Below are 22,248 nucleotides of genomic sequence, written 5' to 3' on the forward strand. Positions count from 1 at the left end.
CTCTGATTGCAAATCTAAGATAGTACTCATGCAAACCTCTACAGGGCCTCTAAAGCCCGTCCTCATTTGTTGAGGAGGTGAAAGGAGAAGGGATTTGAGCTGAAGTCCTTTGACTTGAGGTAAAGTCCCAAGACATGAGAATGTGCTTTATAGCTCTTACATGAGAGGAGCTTATTTACTTGTATTTAATTTGATTTGCTAACTAATGTAGAAAGTCTTGGGTGTTTTAATTTAAATCTTAATCTCAAATTGGTTAATATGGCTTTAATGAAAGCACAGTCAAAGTGCCTGGTCTGCTTCAGTGACTGCAGTTCTTCCTTGCTCTGACTCTTTCTTGCTTTTTCACCAAGTAGACTTGCCATTATGTGGTACAAATACAGGCTTAGGAGCTATGTAGGGAATAGAAATCCTCTCCAGCTGTTCCTGATCAGGAGCAATAAGATGAATGCTACTTTTTCTCTTCTTCAGTTAATAATTGAAATTTTTGAATGATTATTTTAAATTTTGGAAAATGCTTACCTGTAATTTATTTGTTTTGTCTGGTTCTTCCTGCACTGTCTAGCTTCCAGTTGTGGCTTTTAATGTGAATAACTTGCCTTTCACTGAACCTATGCTATCCATTTGGGCTCAACTAGTAAATCTGGCTGGAAGTAAAATAGAAAAGCAAAGAATGAAGTCTCCCAATCAGGGTCTTTCAGGTACAGTTGTTTTATTTTTTGTTGTTGTTGTTGTTTAGTTTTTAAATAGATGGATATACTCTGGGAAAAATAACTGGTAATAGCAAGTGTACGTAAAGAAAAAGGGTTTTCTGGAACCTTAGCTTCTTTCTTAGTCAGAGTTGAATAATATGCCCTTATGAGACAGGTTTAGTTAGGAGATGAATTGCTCTGCATTGTAAGTAGAATACTGTTTTTACTTTGGTGAGAAAATGCAAATAAGGTTAGGGGCTGGCCGCCTTCTATTGAATTGTTTAAAATATTGGATCCATATAACATCTTAACTGCACTTACAGTGCTATGGGCTGTTTGGTTGTCCAGGGTGTGAAAAGTAGGAAGGTGATGTTTTTAATATCATGGGTTAGAGAATGTGTGTGGACTTTTTATCCAGGTGCTGTTCTGACTACCTCATATAATCAGTTTTTCACAAGCTTTCACAGGGTGAGTTAAGATGTAAACTCATTTTTAGACTGAGCTTGTATGAATGATAGACTTTCTTCTCTGATAAAAGAGATTCTTAGTGCTAATGGCCGCTTAATATTTCCAATAGGTCAAGTGGATTTGGATCTACTACGATGCCAGCAATTAAAGCTGTACATACTGAAAGCAGGCCGAGCTCTGCTTTCTCACCAGGATACACTAAGGCAGATCTTATCTCAACCAGCTGTTCAGGAGTGTGCATTAAATCCTGCAGGTATTCTGAAATGCAACCTCAGTGTACTGCAGTTTGTTTAGATGGTGGATAGAGTATGTGATTATAACCCTTGCTAATGGCAGTTGGAGGGTAGAAATTAGGTTTTCCCTCTGAAGGCTGAAAACTAAAAATTAAATTTCAGGAATGTTTTAACCTTATGTTAAAAGTATTTTGACTTTTTAACTTACATTTTGAAGATTAAGTGGATCAAGTGTTTGAAGCTTGAAATATTGGAGTTAGCTAAATTTGTAAGTCTTCTATAGTTAGTAAGCTTTGTAAGTAATTTTAAAAAACCTGTGGGTTTTTTGCAATGGTGTCTTTTTCTGCTTCAAAGCTTAAAGTATGAGTTCCCAATTGGCTACTCCTTTGACTTCAAACGTTTTGCAGTTTCCAGTGAACCAAGTAGCAGGATACAGTGTCTTAAGTGTAATCTTAAAAGGATTTTAAGGAATTGTAGTTTTAATAACTTGAATTTATTCTTTACATTCATTCTACATATAAAAATAAATAAATTAGATCTGTCAGCTTTCAGGATAGCTGTTGATGCCTTTATAGTTTATATTCATTCTTCAGGCTTTTGTGAAGTATGTAATGTCTTTAAATATGTTGATATACTTGGTTTATTTGTATATTTCTGTGGGTTTTTGTCAGTTGCCAAATTTTAAGCCAACAGAATCATCAATTTTCTCTCAGGAATGGAACATGGTTTTACTTCTACTGTCAGTTTTTCAGGGGGGAAAAAAAAACCCACTGAATTTTTTTTTTTTTTAAACCAGGACAGCGTAAGTACATGAGGACTATTAGCTGTTTTGTTACTTTTTCAAATATGAGAACTTCCTTTTGTTGGAGTTAAATGAAGAGTGGGAACACTTCCCTGAGATAGCCACAGTAAAGATCTAGGAAACATGAATGTTTATGCAAACAAGAATACGAAATCAAATATAAAAGTTGCAGAATCATGAGCCAGTTGATTCAGAAAAGGTATAGTCTTCTGGAAGCACAATGAATACCTAAAGGGAGCTCTTCCCAACAGGTGTGTTAGAGGGGGAAATGACTCGATCCAGAAAGTATGCACCATGGTTTTGGGGATCAGTGAGATTGTTGGTTGTCTGTATAAAGTGGTTTATCCTGGAAGGACGTCTTTAGAATAATCTTATTGTAAAAAGATGAACTCAGAAGATACTTGTGCAAGTATCAGTCCACTGAGCAGTTTCTGCTAGACATATTTTAGGTGTATTTTAGTAAAACTATTATTTATCTACAAATGTCTCATTTGCTTTTTTGTATGGAGATTGTCACACGTGATTTAATCTTAAACGCATGATTCCTGTGGAGAAAAAATATAGGAGAAATGAACAATATGTTTGATCAACCAGTAGGCCCCAGAATAAGTCTCCTGATTGATTTCTATTATGTAGTTTTGGTTAAAATAATGTTTTTATTTCAAGAGGATGGAGCAGTTGCCTCTCCCGACATAGGAGATATGTCTCCTGAAGGACCACAGCCTCCCATGATTCTTTTACAGCAACTTTTGACAGCTGCTACGCAACCATCACCTGTGAAAGCGATATTTGACAAACAAGAGCTTGAGGTAGAGTCTGTTTTCTGCTAAATAATCTAATAAATAATTCTCTGTAATTCACATTCTAATTAAAACTTGCTAAACTATAGCTTTAAAAAAAAAAAAGTGACACTGAACCCTTTTTGGCAAATAACTTTTTTGTTTCAGGCACACACACACACACACAAACCAATACTAAATATGCTTGTTTGACTTGGACTGATTTACTTGTTATCATTTAGGCTGCTGCTTTGGCAGTATGCCAGTATCTGGCTGTAGAGTCTACACATCCTTCAACTCCAGTGTTTGAAGACTGCAGCTCTAGTGAAGCTACGACACCCATCACAGTGCAACATATCCGACCCACAAAAGTCAAGAAACGCAAGCAATCTCCAATTCCACCCCTCCCCATTGTAGTTCAACTTATGGAAATGGGATTTCCTAGGAAAAACATAGAATTTGCACTAAAATCTCTGTCTGGAACCTCTGGAAGTGCTTCTGGATTACCAGGTATTTAATTTAGTTAAATTAATGATGTTAGAAGGAGAAGGAAAGTTGCGAGCGCATTAAAATGCTTCTTACAAGGGAGCAGTTGTTACTTCTCTTTTTGGATACTATATTAAGAATGTCAGAGAATCCCTTAGAGATAGACTGAGTTTATTTTCTGTATTAGGAGTGGAAGCCTTGGTTGGCTGGTTGTTGGATCACCCTGATGTTCAAATTACGGATCTCTCTGATGCTGATACTATCTCTGATGAATATTCAGATGAGGAAATAGCAGAGGAGGTGGAAGAAGCTGAAGCTGCTTGCCCTGTGGTAAATATCAACTTCCTAAAACCTATGTTATGCTAGCTGACTGCAAATCTTGTAGTTCTTTTATGAACTTGGTTAGAGTACAAGGACGTTCTGCTGTCCCAGGCTTTTAAGACTGTAACAAGGACCACGTTTGCTGTATGTTTCTAAGACATGTCATAAAAACTCAAGAATAATCTATAAATCTTTATGTATGAGTAGCATAGGGGAAGAATGGGATGCAGATGGATGTTTCAATAGCTATAAGTGTCCCTGATAGTTAGTCTCAGTTTCAACTAAGATAGTCAGTGTTACAGTGTAATATTTGTAAAGGACTTTATTTATTTATTTTAAAATTTATTCTTCCATATCCCTTCCTTTGGGCTGAAAGACAAATGTATGCTAGCTACAATGAGTGACTAAGAAATTAGTGAATAAATGGCAAAAAGATGTCAATGAATAACTTAGCTTTTTCCTTATAAAAAGTATTTTCACTTATTGGTGATAAAATGACCTTTACAATGCCTATTGAGTGTGATGGCTTTAATATAAATTTATATTAGTCTTCTTTTGACTTTGAGGAGCTGTTTCAGTAAGGATTTGCCAATAAAATGAAACGGGTTCTCTATTTCTATATATATATATATTTTTTAAGGAGTTATGTTGAGTTTTCTGGCACATGTGGGATTTTGTAATTGAAAGAACTGCATTGTATTTTGAAGGAAGTCAACTTGACGTTGGGTTGGGATATCTTTATCAGTATTGCAGTGAGAAACTGCAGTATATTGTCTTGAAAAAACATTTAATGCTCAGAACAGAGTTTTCTGAAAATTCTCATTACAGCTGATTCTCTTAAAAATTTTTAAGTTAATGAAATTTTGAAAGGAAGTTTCTGATAACTACAGTCTTTTTTTGCCAGTTTGTTTTTCTAAGGGAATACTTTAAATCCCATTTATTATATAACAAAAAAATTAGTAGTGTACTTTAGGTAGGAGATTACCATTCACCACTTTTTTGTTTTTTTCCTCTCCAAACAAATAACCTAAGAAGCCGAATGTGATGTGTATCTGCAAGGCTAAGTAGATCACTCACAAATCCTTCTTGTTGTAATTTTCTTTGACAAGCAGATTTCATAAAAACAACTTGCAGTTTGTTTCATGCATTTTGGAAATTTGCAGCTATGTTCCTTGGCAAGTCATTTTGGAAACTAAACTTTAGTTTAAAGTCAAGTAGATCATAAATGTTAGTCCTATAGTGAATTGACCTGTTAAAGATTTTTCCCATTTTGGCATGTAACTTGGATATTATATGTGTGCATTTTTTGTTGGGTTATCTTCAGTCTCTGATAACAATTTTATTTATCTGAATTGAAACCAAATTTTGTAACTGTTATGTGTTTATTTTGAATTTTTTTCAGTCAAGTGGTGCTGTCGTAACAGAGAGCCAGACCTATAAGAAACGAGCTGATTTCTTAAGTAATGATGACTATGCTGTGTATGTGAGGGAGAATATTCAGGTAAGCATGATGATCAAAAGCTACATAGAAACTACTTTCTGGTACAAAAGTCTACATAGCTATGGCATTCTGTTGTCCTTTTTCCGTAGGTGGGGATGATGGTTAGGTGCTGCAGAACCTATGAGGAGGTTTGTGAAGGAGATGTAGGAAAAGTTATTAAATTGGATCGAGATGGATTGCATGACCTGAATGTACAGTGTGATTGGCAACAAAAGGGTGGTACTTACTGGGTCAGATATATCCATGTTGAGCTTTTAGGTAAGTTCACTGTTAACTGCTTTTTAATGAAAGAAATGAATGATACACTAAGGGAGATACTTTTTTGGAGGGGAAAAACCCACTCACCATGCATTTATTCTTGCAACTGCTAGGATTCCCACCGCAGAGTTCTGCCTCTCATATCAAGATAGGTGACAAAGTGCGTGTGAAAAGCTCTGTTACCACACCCAAATACAAATGGGGATCAGTTACTCACCGAAGTGTGGGAGTTGTTAAAGGTAATGTATATTCAAAATGGGGCATGGGGAGGTAATAAAACTGGAAACCACACAGACTTTCTGCAGTGTTTAAGGAGAGAATCGTCTAGACACACTTACAAATCATGCTGTTTTGTGGAATATTACATGATGATAAGAATATAGAATGCATTTGACAGACATGTGCTTTGTGGCAGCCCATTTTGTTAATGTGTTCACCTGCTTTTTGAGCCACTCCATTCACATACAGCAAAGGCCTTTAAGAATCTATGCAGCTTCCTTTTGTAGTTCTCGTTTATACTTTGGATGAACCACAAATGGTTTTCCTTTAAGAAGTGAATCTAACTTGAAGACTGCATATGGAAGTGAGGAGCAAGTGGGGTGCACTAGTGTTAAGCTGTATGGGATGTTATAGAAGTAATCTGTGGGGTATAGATTCCTTAAAGAGATACAAATTTTGATCGTACTATGTTTATGCCTAGAAGTATTCTCTCCCTTTGGAAACTGTTAAAAAAGAAAAAATTGGAATTAAGGAATTTAAATAGAATAATATATATCTTTAAAAAATCTTTAGAACTCCCTTTCCCTCTGCCCCTTTCCAGGCTATCTAATAAGTTTAACACATAATTCCATTAAAAAATTAATTTTGAAACTAACTTTTATTATGTGTTTCTGCTCTGATGTTGCACTGGATACTTTCTGCTTCATTTTGTAGAGGTTTGCAACATATTGTATTTTCTGCATGTTTTTGTCACAGCTTTTAGTGCCAATGGAAAAGATGTCATTGTAGACTTTCCTCAGCAGTCTCATTGGACTGGCTTGTTGTCAGAAATGGAACTGGTCCCCAGCATTCATCCTGGAGTCACGTAAGTGATGATTTACATTTTTCTTAGTGTATGTGGGTTATCCTTTAGCCCTGTCTTGATCCATTATGTTAACTTGTACTATAATTAAATTGTACCATGAAAACTGCTAGAAATATATTTACTCCTTTTTCTTTTGTGAAATCAGGTGTGATGGCTGTCAGATGTTTCCTATCAATGGGCCTAGATTCAAATGCAGAAACTGTGATGATTTTGACTTTTGTGAAACCTGTTTTAAAACCAGGAAGCATAACACCCGACATACTTTTGGCAGAATAAATGAACCGGGTAAGTTTCAGGATCTAAGTGTTTCTTATATTAATTTAAAATGCACTGAATTTGTTTTTAAATAAACATTTTTAAATTTCAGCTCCTTACCATAATGAAATTAGTGTTTGGATTGACCCTCTAGACAAAACATTTTTAGCAGATCATAGCACTGCTACAATTGCACATGGTGGACTACACCAAAACATCAACCCTTAAGCTTTCTTTGTAGTGTTAAAAAAGCATAAAATACATCTATGTGACAGTAACTATGTCAGAATGGTGTTTTCATCTACACCAAGGGTAAAACATAAAATTCCTTAATCCTCCTGCCTTTTGCTATCAGCCTAAACATAGGTGAATGGAATCCTCATGACAGCAGGTGCAGCTTGAAATACCTACGATACCTTCTTATATCTCAGTTGCTCTTCAACAGTTTTGCCTATCAGTGTGTGATAGCTCTTGCCTCATTTCCTCCATGATGTGGAGATTCCAGAGAGGTGTGGTAGGAAAGGGAAGCCTTTTCAAAGACCCATAATCAGAATTTTTTGTTTCTAGGGCAAGAATAGGTGCAGCCATTTTAATTCCAAAACTTCTGGGTTTTGCATTAATTTGCAAAACTTAGCTGACGCTAGCTCTTACTACTTTTTCTCCACCTGTCTAAAAAGCAGTCTGATCCCTAGTATTTGCAAAGTGATGCTGGCTTCTGGACTAAACCTCTTCATATTTACACATAGCCAGTCAAATTGGTTTGGAAAATGAATAAAACTGATTCCCTACTAGAAATCATGACCATGCTTTGCATATGTATGATGGTTTGTCCAAAGGGCAAGAAAGACTTCCCATTAATAAATCAGTATGGTGTGAATCTGTAGTCCTTCCTGTTGCCCTGGATAGGGTAGAGGACTTACAATATTCTTTTAGTCAGGCTTTCTAGAAGCTACAAAGATCATTGAAGGAAAGTAGCAGTGGGATTTTCCAAGGAGAAAATCAGTAACTCACTAAACCACCTCATTCTTGAACAAGATTTGAAATTTTTGAGTGTTGTAACTTAGCTGTGTCTATTTTCCTGTGAGGGATTTTTATTGAAGCTTGGTTGCATCTTTTTCATATGCTATGGTGGTGTAGAAATTCATGTGCTGTGGGCCTGTATTTTGAAGTATGTATCATCGTAAATTTTGATTTGTATTTCAAAAGGAAGGACCCTTTCAAGTGGCTATTTAGTCACGTCTTTTAAGGATTCAGTCAGTTTAAAGATTACATGCCTCTGTAATGTTTTATCATTTGATTTTTAGGAATTATTCTTAGTGTCTTACGTTCTGGAAGAGAGTAATTTTCCTTAATTTTTTAATGTTCATTTTTTACTAAATTATGCTTTGTTTCTTGATAAAAATCAATCATAAGTGTAAGAGTAGAAAATGTGACTATCCCAAATGACAGGCATGAAAACTTATAGTGAGGCAAAGTGCTTGGAACTCCTTTTAAAAAAAAAAAATTAATCTTGACCATGCCCTTTAAGCGTGAGTAGTATTACCATACCTATGTGACATGCTTCTGTATTCTAGTTTTAGCCTAAGTTCCTTTCACATTGCTTATGGGGTAATAAAAGCAATTTTCTTTGAGAGGTACATGCTTAATGTTTCACTTAACCATGCAGGTCAGTCTCCTGTGTTTTGTGGGCGTTCTGGAAAGCAGCTGAAGAGACGGCATAGTAATCAGCGGGGAATGTTACTGGATGATTGGTCTAGAATAGTTAAGAATTTGAATGTCTCATCTTCTGTGAATCAGGCTTCACGTCTTATTGATGGTAGTGAGCAGTGCTGGCAATCTTCTGGCTCACAAGGAAAGGTAACTTTAAGCCATAACTGGTTTATTCTGGCATGCTTTCTTCTTAAGAGGATAGGTCTGCACCTCAGTGAAATTTATTTGTTATCTTTGTGTAAGATAGAAGAGTGGTAAAAACAGACATCTGAAGTAAGAAATTATGTTTCTTTGTAGTAAATGTGCCTATTATTTTAAAGCTGTGCTTCATCTTCCTAACTATTTCGTGTTAATTATAAGGAACTTGTGTGATCTTTGAAATACAGGGTAATTATTCTATTCTGTAGTTGGTTATATGGTTACAATTGCCTTTTCAGTATAACTGATGACAGTTGTTCTTAACAATCACATCGATTATATTTTACTTACGTGAGTTTGTTGCAATACAAAAAGCACCTATGTTCTCAGTAGCTAAAACTGCTGCTAAGTGCTCCCTCACTTGCACAGAATCATAGAATATCTCGAGTTGGAAGGGACCTGTAAGGATCATCAAATCCAACTCCCTGCTCCTTGCAGGGCTACGTAAAACTAAACCATATGACTAAGAGCATCTTCAAACCTGTTGGAGCTCAAGGAGTGTCTAGGTGCCATGACCGCTTCCCTGGAGAGCCTGTTGCAGTGACTGACCACCCTCTTAGTAAAGACCCTTTTCCTAATGTCCAGTCTGAACTTACCCTGTTGCAGCTTCATTCCATTTTCTTGTGTCCTATCACTGGTTGCCAGAGATGGGAGATCAGCACCTCCCCTTCTGCTGCCCCTCTTGATGAAGTTGTAGATGGTGATGAGGTTTCCCCTCAGCCTTTTCTAAGCTGAACAAACCGAGTGACCTCGTAAGTCTTGTCCTTGAGACATTTAACCATCTTGGTTGCCCTCATATGGCCACAGTTTGATGTCCTTCTATTGAGGTGCCCAAAACTGCACGCCATGCTCAAGGTGAGGCCACACCAGTGCAGTGTAGAGCGGGACAATCACCTCCCTCAACTGGCTGGCTGTGCTGTGCTTGATGCACCCCAGGACATGCTTGGCCCTTTTGGTGCCAGGGCACACTGCTGACTCATATTCAACTTGCCATCAATCCAAACCCCCAGATTTATTTCTGTGGGGTTGTTCTCCAGTCTCTTGTCCCCCAATTTATATGTATAAGCAGGATTACCCCATTCCAGGTGAAGAATCTGGCATTTACTTTTGTTAAATTTCATATGGTTGGTGATTGCCTAGCTCTCTAATCTACCCAGGTTTCTCCATAAGGCCTCTCTACCCTCGAGGGAGTACACAGCTCCTCCTGGTGTCATCAGCAAACTTGCTTAATGTACATTCAACTCCTGTGTGCAGATCATTTACAAAAAGTATTCTTCCGTAGTTTATGGTTGGCCAGTTTTATTGGCGTGTAGCACTGCTTTGTGGCCAGCTTAGGCACTGGGATTTTCAGCTAGGCTTCTGTCCAGTGAGTTTTGATGCTCTGTTGGTGGCTGTGCTGAGAGTATTGCCAAGTACCCTTCCTTCGGGTTGTCTACAGACTGTAACCAAACATTTACATTATGTCCCATTTCTTGACCTCCAGTGGTATTGTACTTTCTCAGTCTTCTCAGTGGTGTTGCTCTTTAGTGGAATAAATCATTTGCTGCAACTGTTTCTCTTGTATTTGAAGGTTGGACAGGCGAGAAGTTCACAGGGTCATTTTCCTTTGGCCAGTTGCCATGCACTGCAGCTGTTGTGTACCATTCACAAATGTTTTTCATGTTTTCTTCAAAAACAGCACACATTTGTTCTTGTTAACCATATGGTGGTCCTAACAATATCGGAAAATGAAATTCTGTGTTTCCCCTAGCACTGGATTCGCTTGGAGATTTTTCCAGATGTTCTTGTTCACAGACTAAAGATGATAGTGGACCCTGCGGACAGCAGTTATATGCCCTCTTTAGTTGTAGTTTCAGGTATGTGTATGTTCTCTGAGAAGTCTGAAAAACATTTTTTTTTTTTTTTTTGGTACATTCAACAGTAGGTCTATTTATCTGGTTTCAGTTAATGTAGTCATCTATTTAATATGCATAGTGCCTGTTTATGAAACACACCATATCTTAAAATGTTCTTCTTTCCATGTTTTGTTTTCTAGGGGGGAATTCCTTAAATAACCTTATAGAGCTAAAGACAATCAATATAAATCCTACAGACACCACAGTGCCTCTTCTCAGTGATTGTACAGAAGTAAGTGAAGTTTGTGGAGAATTACTCTTGTATGCAACAGAAGAATGTTTTGCTGCAAGAGATGAATGAAAAGCACTGTTGTGATTACTAAAGCATGGTATTTTCTTTTCCTTTAAATTAACACTATTTCTGGCAGTTTACTGAAGTTAATGATCCTGATGAGTTTTACCGTAATCCCAGTGTAAGTCTATTATAGCGTTAGTAGTAAAGAAATTTTAGGGGTTTTTGATGTAAATTAATGTACTTATGAACCAAGCAGACATCCCAATAAACTTAAATTTGGGGAAAATTTTAGTGGGTGATACAGCTTATTTTGGATAGTAGTTCTGATCTTTTTCAGTAACAGCAAGGAGGAATGCATAATGAATTTTTAGAAGATTGGAAGTGAAAACGTTCTCAAATTAACGAGGCCATATGTTTATCTTAAAGTATGAATTACGTAGGGCTGAAAAGCCAGATATTTAAAGTTACAGATTCATTTTGTTAAGGTGACAAAGTCAAGCAAAGTTCCAGATTTTTTTCCTATGTTTTATAAAGTTATATAGGACCCAAAAGATGGCGATTCAGTTTTTTCTTCTTAGTACCACAGATATATTGAGATTGCAATCAAGCAGTGCAGGAGCTCTGGGATTGATTGCAAAATACATGGCCTCAGCATACTGGGACGTATACGTGCAGAGGATGAAGATTTGGCTGCAGTCCCTTTCCTTGCTTCTGATAATGAGGAAGAGGAGGATGATAAAGCTAACACCGGGAGGTAGGTAACTGCAGGGGTGGGAGGAAGTGGTAAAGAACCTTAGTGTCTATATATTCCTATAATTCAGGAGATTTTTGTAAGAAGAGCAACTTAATTAGGTTGAATGGTAGTAAAGAGAAATCATTATCTTAAGTTTGTCAGAATTGTAAGTAGGTCATTTGTTGATAACTTCTTCAAGATTATCACACTGGTAAGGTGGTAGCATTTTGTACAACTCTTCTGCTTCTGCAGTATACTTGGAGTTGAAAACCTAGCTAAAAGCTTGATGTGTTTATATTTGGTATGTGGCACAAGTATATTTACTACTGCTCAACAAAACATTCTGGGTTTTTGTTTTGTTTTTATTTGTTATAGCCACCAATTAACTGTGGTGGTGTAGTTTGAGTACTGAAACTGTTCCAAACTGTAAAATCTGTAATACAGTAAAAAGGTGCCTGTGCTATAACATGCATGTTGCTAAACTGACTTTGTTTTTTTCAAAATACGTTCAGTCTTGTTAGAAAGAAGGCAGCTGGACTCGAATCAGCAGCTACAATAAGAACCAAAGTTTTTGTTTGGGGACTGAATGACAAAGACCAACTGGGAGGACTAAAAGGTTCCAAGGTATGTTTGTTGTTTTCATACTTCACTACAAAATAGAAACAGCTAAAAATAAAATGTACAAGTCTCACACAACTCAAAATTAATTCAAATTCAATCAGAATTTTACAGTTTATCAAAAGCTGCGAAGAGTAGGTTTTAATGTCTTTTTACTGTTAAGACGTGTATCTCTGTGCTTGATGGAAAATTGGAGAAAATTTGCATTTTGGTTGTAACTCTGAAATCCAGTTTGATTTTTAGTAGCTGCTGAATCATTTGTTTTAGATGATAGTGAACTAATTGTTCTAAATGTAGCGCTCTATATGTATTCTGTTCCTTTTGAGTTTGCATGCATGAAATTAAGATATTGGTGAACTTTTCTACCTTGAGCTGGTGCAATCATAGAAAAAAAAAAAGATGACTTCAAATGTTTTGATTGGTGTAACTTGATTGCAATTCAGTCTAATTCGAGAGGAATTTCAGTCCCAATTGCAGCCATTTATACATAATTTTTAATACAGTGCAAGATGGGAGATACATGGCAAATGTTTAATCTATTTAAGAGATCGTTAATCTGAAAAGTATATAAACAGAGCATTTCTTTGTGGTAAAATAAATGTATACTATTGTATCCTTAGAGTGTCTTTCAAGAAACAAAAAGTTAACCATTACTGTATTTTTTGGCTTTCTCAGGAAAACTTTACTGTAAGGAAAGTCTTTGTTTATATCACATTTAATTTTTTCTCAGGTTTTGTATTTATGATGGTTTCATTATTAAATACTTTTTCTTAGTTACTGTCTTTTGCCTGGTAGATATTAACTGTTATGTGTGAAGTGTCTGAATAACATGGGGAGTTTCATATATTTAAAAAAAAAAATGTACCTGTTAGATTAACTGGTTTCTCACTTAAGAATAGCTCTTCTTTTTAAAGCATAGAACTTTAAAATGTAATGATTTTTATTTTCTGTCTGCTCTAGATAAAGGTCCCTTCCTTTTCTGAAACCCTGTCTGCTTTGAATGTTGTACAAGTAGCTGGAGGATCCAAAAGCCTTTTTGCAGGTAATGTGAGTTTAAAATATAATTAAAGGGCAGAAACAGATTTCCAGTTGTGAAACATTAATGGTGTTTCAAACTTCTTTTCCTTCATTTTAGTGACTGTAGAGGGTAAAGTATATGCCTGTGGAGAAGCCACAAATGGAAGGCTGGGTTTAGGAATATCTAGTGGAACTGTGCCTATTCCCCGCCAGATTACAGCTCTTAGTAACTATGTCGTAAAGAAGGTGGCTGTTCACTCAGGTACTGACTATTGCTACTCTTACATACATAATCATAACATATTAAGCCTGAAAATAGTTGCTTTGCAATTTTCTTGGGTGCTGTGATGCCTCATCATATCTGATATATTTAAATTTTTTTAAAACAAATACAGGTTACTAAATTCTGTTGCATAAACTGACAGATTAGAGCTAATGGTTCTGTTATTAAAATCTATGAATTTAGACCATACATGGTTTCTTACTTGCTGGAAGTTAAATTTGGTAACTTCTGAATAGTTCTTCAGTCTGATCCAAAGAAAGTGTTTTCATTTTTGAGTATTGCTAAATGGTGGGCTTGTTTTTTTCTTTTTTTCTTGCAGCATTGAAAATAGCAAGTTGAGTGATTATTTCATTTTTTTAAATGTGCCAGGAAGCCTACTCTTAACAAAAGTTTTGTGTTCTAAATTAAATCACATAAAAGCCAAAGAAAAGAAACAATGTGTGTTGGCTTGAGAGGCTTGCACAATTACATTGTAGAAGTACAGCAGTGCCAAAGTTCTGATACTTTTGCTAGACCTGCTGTCTGCTTGAAAGCTTGAAAATTTAACTTTTTCTTTACGCTTCTAGGTGGCCGGCATGCTATGGCATTAACTGTTGACGGAAAGGTATTTTCGTGGGGTGAAGGAGATGATGGAAAACTTGGCCACTTCAGTCGAATGTAAGTATACCAAATTTGTCTGTATTTCAGTAAGACAATATGTTACAGCACAGCTGACCACCACTATTGACAATGACAGGATTTTTAATACAACTGGAATAAAAAACTGTGTTGTGAAAAGATTTTTTTTTTTCAGCAGTGTATGTCAGTTTATGGTGCAGCATTTGTAGCAGTCTTCAGTCATTTAAAAAAGAAGCATTCAGTTAATATAATACTTGGAAAATACTTAGTGGATAAAGTCTTTAATAGTATTTTTGAATGTCACTGATGAAATGGCACACTTCTGGACGTAGAGTTTTTGGTTACTCTTGTATGGTAAGGTTTACAGAGGTGCCTTGAGGTGTAAAACCATAGCGGTTTTACACTCCTGAGCTGTACCGGTTTGTAATGTAAGCCTGACAGAGTACTTTGTAACCCTTTTCTTTAGGCTTCTGTTCCCAAACTTGTTAGCCGGAAATAGGTTTCTTCCACTTTTCAGTAATACATAATTTAATTCTCCACACGACAGCTTTGAGGAAAATCTGAATTGTCTCAGGATTTTTCTTTGTATGCACCACAGTACAATGTTTTGAAAGGAAAAACAAAAAAAAAGATAAACATAGCCCATGGGGAAATCGTTGTTTGTCATTCTGGTATATTTTGAAGACCTGCTCAGAATACGTAAAAAATGACAGTGCCCGACTCAGATGGTTAGTATGTGACAACAAATAAATGTTCGTTAGGCGTATGTGTGTCAGATCAATGAAAAGGGAAGTCTAGATTAGATCAGTGTTGCTTATTGTTCGACTGTCTCATGCTTTCTGTAATTTTATTAAAAGTGAGACTTGGAACTCATGGGAGCAAATTTTGCAGAGGCCATGCATAATTTTATAAAACATTAATAGTGACTCTGATACATAGTCAAAATTAGAAAACCTTGACTTGAAACTCTTCCCTGAATTTAGAGAATATTTTAATAATATGAATAGTAAAAGTTTCCAGTACACTCATAGAAGCCTAACAGTAAATTCCAGTTCTAATTTCTCTCTTGTAAAGAGCAAAGTTGGTATGGGAGTGTCCTCTCTTAATCTTGCTATCTGACACTGTGTCCACAGCTCAACTGTGGGCAGTGACAGGATATCAGTTTTCACTTTGTATTACACACTTTTTAATTGATTCATCACTTTGGTATTTTGGCTTTGTCACCTAAGTTTTGCAGTGTATTCATAAAATATTTCTTTAAATAAACTTTGAAGTACATTAAAATAGTGTAAACTTTAGATTTATGGTGCTACTAAAGAATACGTCTTGGAATCATAATGTTGCATCTTATTTTAGATTACTGTTAGTGCACAAAACTTTTTGGATTATGAAGGTTGGAGTACATTGTGCGACTCTTTCATAGTTAACACAATGAATTCTTTACTCATTTTTTTTCTAGGAACTGTGATAAACCCAGATTGATAGAAGCATTGAAAACCAAACGCATCCGTGATATTGCTTGTGGCAGTTCCCACAGTGCTGCCATTACCTCTAGTGGTGAACTGTATACGTGGGGTCTTGGAGAATACGGAAGGCTAGGACATGGAGATAATACCACCCAGCTGAAGCCCAAGATGGTAAAATAAATGTTTCTTGTCTCTGATGAAATGTGAATGTGTGTGTGTGTTTAATAAATGATAAAATAAAGCTAAAGTAAAGCCAAAAACCATGAAAGCAGTATGAAGACGTAATTTTGGAGTGATCTAAATCAGGTTTTGGTACACATACCTCTAATAAAAGGCAAGCTATTTCAGAAAGACCAAAAAGATCCAGTCTCTTTTTCTTGGGAAATGATGTGAAATGGCTAGTGCTGTTTTGAACATTCGTGTCCTGCATCTACTTTGATATGTAGCTGGAAGCTACTACTGTCATTGAGCGATGTTGGATCCTGAGTGAGGAAGGCTTGATAATCCTTTGCTAAATGGCATGGCTCAGACTGGGCCAATGAAGAAGATCAGTCATAAGAGCTTGAAAATGTCTGTAAGGTTTTAAAACATAGTTTCTTTGAAATGCCTTGCTTGCTTTTTCTGTTTTGTAGGTTAAAGTGCTCCTTGGCCACAGAGTCATTCAGGTTGCTTGTGGAAGCAGAGATGCTCAGACTCTTGCTTTGACAGATGAAGGTAGGAATATCTTGTTTCAGAGCTTTCTAGCCCATGGAAATACTGTGATCATTGTTTGACCTGCAGTTTGGTGTTTGTTAGGTTTGGTGTTTTCTTGGGGTGATGGTGATTTTGGAAAACTGGGCCGAGGAGGAAGTGAAGGATGCAACATTCCTCAGAACATTGAGAGACTGAATGGCCAAGGCGTTTGTCAAATTGAGTGTGGTGCGCAGTTCTCATTGGCACTGACCAAGTCAGGAGTGGTATGGACATGGTATGTTACATTTGCCAGAAAGCATTAACAAAGTAATTGCTAAGTATGTGTTGTATTTATTGCTGTTTGACTGTCTTAACTCCATCTGTGCCTTGTTTGTGTGCTTCCTCTTTTAAATTGATGGCTCTTTGAGACAGCCTGTGTTCTGTTCTATTACTCTAACACCCTGTCTTGTAGCATGCTCCATTGTGTATTGTACTCTATTAGGATGCCTGGGTCTTACTGAATTAGTGGAGGAAGTGGAAGATCATTGCCTCTCTTGAGAGCAATGGAGCTTGTTGGAGTGGAGTGGGAAAAAGAGAACCTGAGAATCAGTTTGCAGTATGTGGTGCACAGCTAAAGCAGAGACTGTGAGTAAGGATATAGTAGACTAAGGAATAAGCTAAAGTTCAGAGGAGGTGGGAAGAATTTCCTTGGAAACACAGGATCTCTACAGAGCTCATTGCTGCTTGGGAGGCCACTGAGTTGTCAGTAATGGTTCCTCGAAGCAAGAACTCATATAAGCTGATCACTGAGAGTTATTCAGAAACGCTTTTGATTTTTCTGTTTGTCTGAGGCTTCTCCTTGGTTTTGAACACAAACACCTTTTTTTTAGTTTATAAACATTTCTGTAAAATTTCAGAGCATGTATGGCAGATCAGCTTCAGAGCTCTGACCAGATGGTTTTACCCCATCCTTGTGTAATAAGACTGTGACCTGTTTGATGTATGTCAAAGCTGTCTTAAAGTGATAATTTTTGTTGTATTATTTGTCAGCAATTGATGAATGATACGAAGTGCACAAAACTTATGTTTTAAGAATAGCAGAAGCTTATAAAAAGGGACAAAAGCTTTTAGCAGAGATGTCATTTCTCAGTGTGGCCACTGCAAACTATTTTTCTCTGTCGCATTCCCCTGTCTTTAAATTCTTTTTTTGTAGTGACGGAACGAGTAAGAGGAAAGGAAATTTGACAGTCTTTAAGAATGGTTTTGATTTGGAAAGCTGCATTGACAGAGGGATGTGTAAACAATATAATTGTTTTGAATTTTATGTTTATTATCTGTTGCAGGGGTAAGGGTGACTACTTCAGGCTAGGCCATGGCACAGATGTACATGTACGAAAGCCACAAGTTGTGGAAGGACTGAGGGGTAAAAAAATTGTGCATGTGGCTGTAGGTGCACTCCATTGTCTAGCGGTTACTGACACTGGACAGGTACGTTGTGTATCACCTACCTTTCCCATTTTCCCTTGATCCAGAAAGGAATAAACTAAACTGTTGAGGAAGAAGAGTGTAAAAGCATCAGTGCTGGTTAAAAAGCAAATAAGTATCATTAGAACTTTTTATTCCATTTAAAGTTCTGAATAAATATAAGCATTATCGTAATTTAAAATATATTAGCTTTCATATTATTATTAGAGTTTAAATGTTGTTGTAGTAGCTTTTGTAATATTTTTCTACTTTATGTAGTATCTCATCATCAGTTTCCTGCTTCTCACTCTTGAAATGCAAAAGCAGTTACAGTTCTGGACAGATTTTTCTGCTGTGATCCAACATTGTCATTTTATTGATTCAGACCCCCAATCTAATTACTGTGCAGCTAATTTTTCTAACTTACTGTTCACTGTGAACACTGATTAATTTATGAATCAACTGATGATTTATGAATTGGCAATAACTTATGAATCATCTGATAAAGTGCTGCTTTGATTTTTTTTTTTCCTTTTAATGTACAATAATGCCTGCATTATTTAATGGGGAAAAAGAAAGACACAGCAATAGGCTCTCTAAAGTGTCCTAGATGAATAATACAAATTGCCAAGATGCTTTTTTAGGAATTTTTAAGAAAAAAGTTAAATGAGGCAACCAGTGAAGCAAAATAATATGTGGAAATGTTTACTGGCAGGTTTATGCTTGGGGTGACAATGACCATGGGCAACAAGGCAATGGAACTACTACAGTCAATAGGAAGCCCACTCTTGTCCAGGGCTTGGAAGGCCAGAAGATCACTCGGGTTGCTTGTGGGTCTTCCCACAGTGTAGCATGGACAACAGTGGATGTAGCTACACCATCTGTTCATGAACCAGTACTTTTCCAGACAGCGAGGGACCCTTTAGGTGCTTCTTATCTTGGTTGGTATTTATTACTGTACTTTTTTTTAATGCCATTGGAGAGTTAGTTGTGTATGTGGTTTGATATGTGCTAGAAGAGTGCAAAAAGAAAAATGTCTTTCAAAAAGTCTACCACAAACCAACAAAAAACCTACACATCTCTAAAAAAGAAAACCCAACAAAACCTCTTTCTGAAGGTGGAAGTGGTAAAGGAATTTTTCAGAAGTAGCATTAGTTTGAACTTTTATTGTTCTTCAGGAAATCAAAATGCAAGATGCTTTATCAAATGTTCCAGAGACTTTGTCTTTAATATAGGATAGAGCTTTATGGACGTAATGGTAGATGGATGCTACTGTAGTATTGGTGGTCTTACATGTAACCTCTTGCTACAATTCTTGATGCTACCGTTACCTTTTGTTTCTAAGGTAGGTGACTTAAGAATTAGGGTGGCAAAACAGCAATGTTTTGTGTTGAATGTAAAAGCACCAAACATTTTGCTAATTAAGCTTTTCCATGAACAAGACAATGTATTTAAAAAAGAGCAAGAACTACATATATAATTTATTTGATTAGTATTTTTAAGAGTACTTAACGCTCTTGCCATTTGAGAAATTTCTTTGTAAATAAAACCTGATTTAGATGCTGATCACCAAATACTTATATCTGTATTACTTTAATCTTCGTGTGTAAGTAAAAGGGTGGAAGACTATTTTATAAAAGCGCTTGCTGAAAAGCCTCAGTATTGACTTCAATGTTGTAACTGTAGGCACTGCAGTTTAAGAATCTACTGTGGAGTTAGTTTTAGAGTCATCTTTCTGTTTCAACAAGAAATTAGATAAATCAGTTCCAGTTATATATTACACCATTAAAAAATGCTTGCCTTCTTTTTTTTCCTCTTGCTCCAGGTGTTCCTTCAGATGCAGATTCTTCTGCTGCCAGTAACAAAATTAGTGGGGCAAACAGTTCCAAGCCAAATCGTCCTTCCCTCGCTAAGATTCTCCTATCGCTTGATGGGAATGTTGCCAAACAACAGGCATTGTCTCATATACTGATGGCATTACAAATCATGTATGCCAGGTAGGCATGCAAACATTCTTGTCTTTTGCAGAGCAAAAGATGACATAGCTTACCATCTCTTAGGGTCTCTTGAGTCAGGTGTAAATTGTTTCACAAGTTTGAACTTCTCAGGATAGGCCTAAGCTTTGTTTAAATTTTCTTTTGATGTCGATGTTAGGTTTATGCTGTTAGTTTTCTTTACAGAAGCTTCCAGTGCCTGGGGAAAAAAACTGTTTATTTAGAAATTCTCAAGTAAATCATGTAAAAGTGTAAGTCAGTCATGATAGATGATATGGAGCAAGCAGTGGGGGACAGGGTGGAAAGAACAATAAAACTTTACAATGCCCTCCTTGTTGTTGGTAGACAACAGAGTATTTGTGCTAAAATTTATGAAGAGAAACTCACGTAAAATAGTGGCCCTGAAACACAGTATTTTAAGTGTCAGGCCCGAAGGAGAATGGAGATAAACTACTCTAAATTCCAGAGCTTGGAAAACTTTCCTTATTTTATTAAGACAAGCTAATATGACTTTTTCTAAGTTCAACAAGGGGCTGTAATTAGGTTCATGTTAATCTGTCGTAAATGATTTCAGGGATGCAGTTGTTGGAGCATTGATGCCTGCAAGTATGATTGCACCAGTAGAATGTCCTTCTTCATCGCCAGCCCCCCCATCAGATGCTACTTCTACAGGAAGCCCTGCAAATGGAGATGAATGCATGCTTGTAGGAGATATAGAAGAGAGGCTGAGCCCAAACCCTTGGCAGGATAGGAGAGGGGAGGTAAGGTGTCAGATTCATTTTTCCATCAGCATTTAACAATAAAACTGAAAAATATTGTCTCATCTAGGTTGATATAGCAGAGATTAAACAGTTCTTTCATGCTCTAATTTCAGGAGTGGGTACTCTGCATATGTTGAATTTGGAAAAACTAACATTTAGTGTGAAATCAGTTTTGAAATTTCAGAATGCACTCTGTCATTTAAATGCATTTGTGATGATTTCTAGTAGTATTTTAGAGTTAACATGAAAATATTAACCATTTGACCAGATACTAAGTCCATTTTACAGGAGTGATCTTTCAAAAAAAAAGAAAGTCAAGACTAAGGGAATATTTGATCATTATTTAATAAAATGTAATTGTAAACTTATTTCAACTAATGTAGACAGAAGGGCCTGACAGAATTCTACTGTTGATTCCCATCTGCTAACGGAAGCAGAAAAAAGAAAAGGCTTACTACTGAAGAGATCTTTTCCTTTAACAAACTATCAGTTTAACATGTATTGTTAGGGCTTTTCTACATTGTATGCTTTCCTGCAGGCACTGATGTTTTATTGTATGTTTTTGTAGCAGCTGGTATTGGGGGGGTGTTGCCTGGTTTGCTGTGCTAGGAATGTAAATAGAAGTTAAAAATACAGGGAGCAAATCTGTTGGTTTTGAATTTATGGCTGTTTTTCATTTGCTGCTGTATTTGAACATAAGCCCTTCTAGTAAATAATTAGACTCTTAAAGATCTTACAGTATCTTGTTGCAGCTTTTCTTAGTTATTTGTTTTGGCTAGGTTGTTTCTTCAGAAGATGCTGTGACACCGTCTGCAGTAACTCCCTCGGCTGCTGCTGCCTCTTCCCGTCCTTTCATTCCAGTCACAGATGATCCTGGAGCTGCCAGTATCATTGCAGAAACCATGACAAAAACCAAAGAAGTAATGTTGTCAATACCTTCCTTAAAATCTAAGTCCTTACCATGCTTTTATCAAGCAGTTTTGCTTTTTTTGTGCTTTCAAAGTTATTCTGTAAATTACTGCATTTTAAAAAATCTATCCAAAGACAGAGGGACTTTTCTTTTTTAAATTTTTTTTGTCTGACATTAAAGGAGGTTAGTTTTAGGAAACCTTTTTCAGTTGAGAAATGGATTTAACAGTAGGTTAATTTGGGGGCCTTATAATCCCAGATTTATGAATTGAGTTTTAAAATACCTTTAAACTTCTTCAGACAAGTTAACTTGTTCAGATTCAATGAATATTTTTCATCTTCACTGTCTAAATATTTCTGCAACTTTTTTTTTTTTAGGATGTAGAAAGTCAAAGTAAAGTATCTGGCCCAGAACCACAGTACTTGGATGAGTTTACTAGTCTCTTAGTACCAGATGACACGCGAGTCATGGTTGACCTGCTAAAGCTTGCTGTGTCCAATCGAGCAGGTGAAAAGGGAAGAGATGTTCTTTCGGCTGTGCTGTCTGGTATGGGCACAGCTTACCCACAGGTCAGGTTTTGTTTCTGTTGCATTTTAAATTTGTCCTTTTTATTAGAAGTGTACTAGAATTTTTTCTTGTATTTGAAGTGCAGTTCAGCATACTGGGAAACTTAATAAGCATGAAAATTTGATTTGAACTTAAATGCATGTGAACCTTTATGATTTTAAAGGTAACATAACATGAATACATGCGTGTGCTACAAATGTCAGTAATAGACTATTTTCTCGATTTGTCATG

At 36.4% G+C, this 22,248-nt stretch overlaps 1 protein-coding gene across 7 annotated transcripts in view; it reads left to right on the forward strand.

The window, feature by feature from the left end:
* The window catches only part of HERC2 (HECT and RLD domain containing E3 ubiquitin protein ligase 2), a 113,672-nt gene that overhangs the window by 59,986 nt on the left and 31,438 nt on the right, over positions 1–22,248 (forward strand). For all 7 annotated transcript variants that reach the window (XR_012627569.1, XM_074858981.1, XM_074858984.1 and 4 more), the window contains 27 exons: positions 563–698; positions 1,267–1,410; positions 2,859–3,001; positions 3,214–3,481; positions 3,645–3,787; positions 5,181–5,279; positions 5,369–5,537; positions 5,651–5,776; positions 6,513–6,621; positions 6,767–6,906; positions 8,543–8,733; positions 10,535–10,640; positions 10,820–10,911; positions 11,493–11,668; positions 12,160–12,271; positions 13,226–13,307; positions 13,401–13,544; positions 14,132–14,222; positions 15,643–15,820; positions 16,282–16,363; positions 16,445–16,616; positions 17,665–17,809; positions 18,501–18,726; positions 19,611–19,782; positions 20,354–20,540; positions 21,320–21,460; positions 21,828–22,019. Coding sequence is in view for 6 of the 7 variants with exons in the window: in XM_074858981.1 (XP_074715082.1) it covers positions 563–698; positions 1,267–1,410; positions 2,859–3,001; positions 3,214–3,481; positions 3,645–3,787; positions 5,181–5,279; positions 5,369–5,537; positions 5,651–5,776; positions 6,513–6,621; positions 6,767–6,906; positions 8,543–8,733; positions 10,535–10,640; positions 10,820–10,911; positions 11,493–11,668; positions 12,160–12,271; positions 13,226–13,307; positions 13,401–13,544; positions 14,132–14,222; positions 15,643–15,820; positions 16,282–16,363; positions 16,445–16,616; positions 17,665–17,809; positions 18,501–18,726; positions 19,611–19,782; positions 20,354–20,540; positions 21,320–21,460; positions 21,828–22,019 (3,966 nt within the window). In the remaining variant the exon portion in view is untranslated. The remainder of the gene's footprint in view (positions 1–562; positions 699–1,266; positions 1,411–2,858; positions 3,002–3,213; positions 3,482–3,644; positions 3,788–5,180; positions 5,280–5,368; positions 5,538–5,650; positions 5,777–6,512; positions 6,622–6,766; positions 6,907–8,542; positions 8,734–10,534; positions 10,641–10,819; positions 10,912–11,492; positions 11,669–12,159; positions 12,272–13,225; positions 13,308–13,400; positions 13,545–14,131; positions 14,223–15,642; positions 15,821–16,281; positions 16,364–16,444; positions 16,617–17,664; positions 17,810–18,500; positions 18,727–19,610; positions 19,783–20,353; positions 20,541–21,319; positions 21,461–21,827; positions 22,020–22,248) is intronic.

Source organism: Strix uralensis, chromosome 2, assembly GCF_047716275.1.
Source record: "Strix uralensis isolate ZFMK-TIS-50842 chromosome 2, bStrUra1, whole genome shotgun sequence".
NCBI lineage: Eukaryota > Metazoa > Chordata > Aves > Strigiformes > Strigidae > Strix > Strix uralensis.